Consider the following 1569-nt stretch of genomic DNA (forward strand, 5'->3'; position numbering starts at 1 on the left):
CCCAGGTTAATTGATGATGAAATAAATACCTGGAGTGATTAAGTGAGTTGCTCAGGTTAGTAAAGCCACAGAGCCAGGACATGAATATAGATCATCTTTCCACTATAACAAGCTGCTTCATCATTGTCAAAAATTCATTATAATTACTGACCTATGAGTAATCTATTATTCAAAGTAATAACAAGCACCATATTCATCAGATGAAGACAGAGGTAACTATACACAACTCCTTCTCAGGACAGAAGCTTGTGTATGTGTTTACCATTAAGACTCTGGAGAACTAAGGAATGTCTGAGGGCCTGTTAAACCCAGTAAGCACATAACTGATATCAATGTTAGCTGTTATCATCATTTCTGTATTTAATTTGAAGAAAGGAATGACATAAACATTCTAATCAGAAATAAAACCAAAACTCTCTAGTGATGCCTATTTCCCCATTCAGGAAGCAATTAGCCTACCTTAAGAAATTCCTTCAGGAGAATTTCAGAACTTTCTTCAAACTCTTCCTGAATTTGAACTTGGTAATCCATGTCCAGATAAGTAGGGTTGATCCAATCATACAAAATTTCATGCTTATAAAGAAGCATCAAATGCAACAGGTAAATTAACAATTCCTATAGCTTTTGTTCTTAAATCACTTCATGCTAGTATTAATAGAATACAAGCAAATTCTTACTTTATAAATTTCTCCTATTAAACATAAAGAGCTGGAAAACTGTGCCTGAGAAAGACACTATCAAAAGTTTATGAAAAGTGGAAAGGGGCAAGCTCAAAGTCTAGTTTCATTATTAGGAACAGATAATTTTAAAATCAGAAGAACAAATGATATGCTATAGCTCCTAAGATAAAGATACCAGAAATTTTCCTTACATTGTGTGGGATGTGAGGACTCCGAGGTATGAGAGGTTCAAAGTAGTTGGGAGGTCTGGTCAATGAAGGACCATGAAACCAGCCACTTATAGACAAACGTGACTTTTCTTCAGACAGGACTTCAGACACCTGGAAGGACAAGTCCAGAAGCATATTAACACAAAGAATAAGGAGGGAGACTTCTAGCCAATGCACATGAATTTCAGGATCCTCCATGCCAAGTGTTAAAGCAGCATCAGATAACAAGTCTAATAGGAAGCTGTCATGTTTAGATAATGGGCGATTAAAATGCATGATCCTCAGTATTCTATTTGTGGTTTACAGTCTTTACCTGGTGAAAGGATACTGGAGACACTTCAAAGAAAACCAGTTTGTTCCATGAAGGGATAAGAGACTTGACAATCTGCTTTGGCTGAAAGTGTTCTGCAGCAGGAGAGAGCACATCCATAAATGTGGTTCATTATCATTAACCACTTCCAGGTTGCCTCATTTCACTCTTGACAATTCCCAAATTTCTGAGGGTATCTGGATGTACCCTTCAGATCTTGAAATACCACCCCCTTCCATCTGTTTCATTCAAACTTGCTAGTTTAAGTGGCATCTGTTCTTACCACATCATTCATCTATTACTGAGGAGGTCTGGAGTAAGTTTTTTAAGTTTCTTGGATTCAACCTCTGGTATCAGTTATTCAAACAAA

The 1569-nt window shown here is 36.8% G+C and overlaps 1 protein-coding gene across 1 annotated transcript; it reads right to left on the bottom strand.

The window, feature by feature from the left end:
- Positions 1-459: 459 nt before the first annotated feature.
- LOC103256472 (prolyl 3-hydroxylase OGFOD1-like) lies at positions 460-1319 on the bottom strand (the record flags this gene model as incomplete). Its single annotated transcript, XM_008054330.1, has 3 exons — positions 1203-1319; positions 872-1000; positions 460-573 (listed from the first exon to the last, which is right to left on the bottom strand). Coding segments are annotated over exons 1-3 (360 nt in total), but the record flags the coding sequence as incomplete, so codon positions are not given.
- Positions 1320-1569: the final 250 nt, after the last annotated feature.

The sequence above is a fragment of the Carlito syrichta genome, unplaced genomic scaffold, assembly GCF_000164805.1.
Source record: "Carlito syrichta isolate Samal-C Ts95f unplaced genomic scaffold, Tarsius_syrichta-2.0.1 Scaffold78721, whole genome shotgun sequence".
Taxonomy (NCBI): Eukaryota; Metazoa; Chordata; class Mammalia; order Primates; family Tarsiidae; genus Carlito; species Carlito syrichta.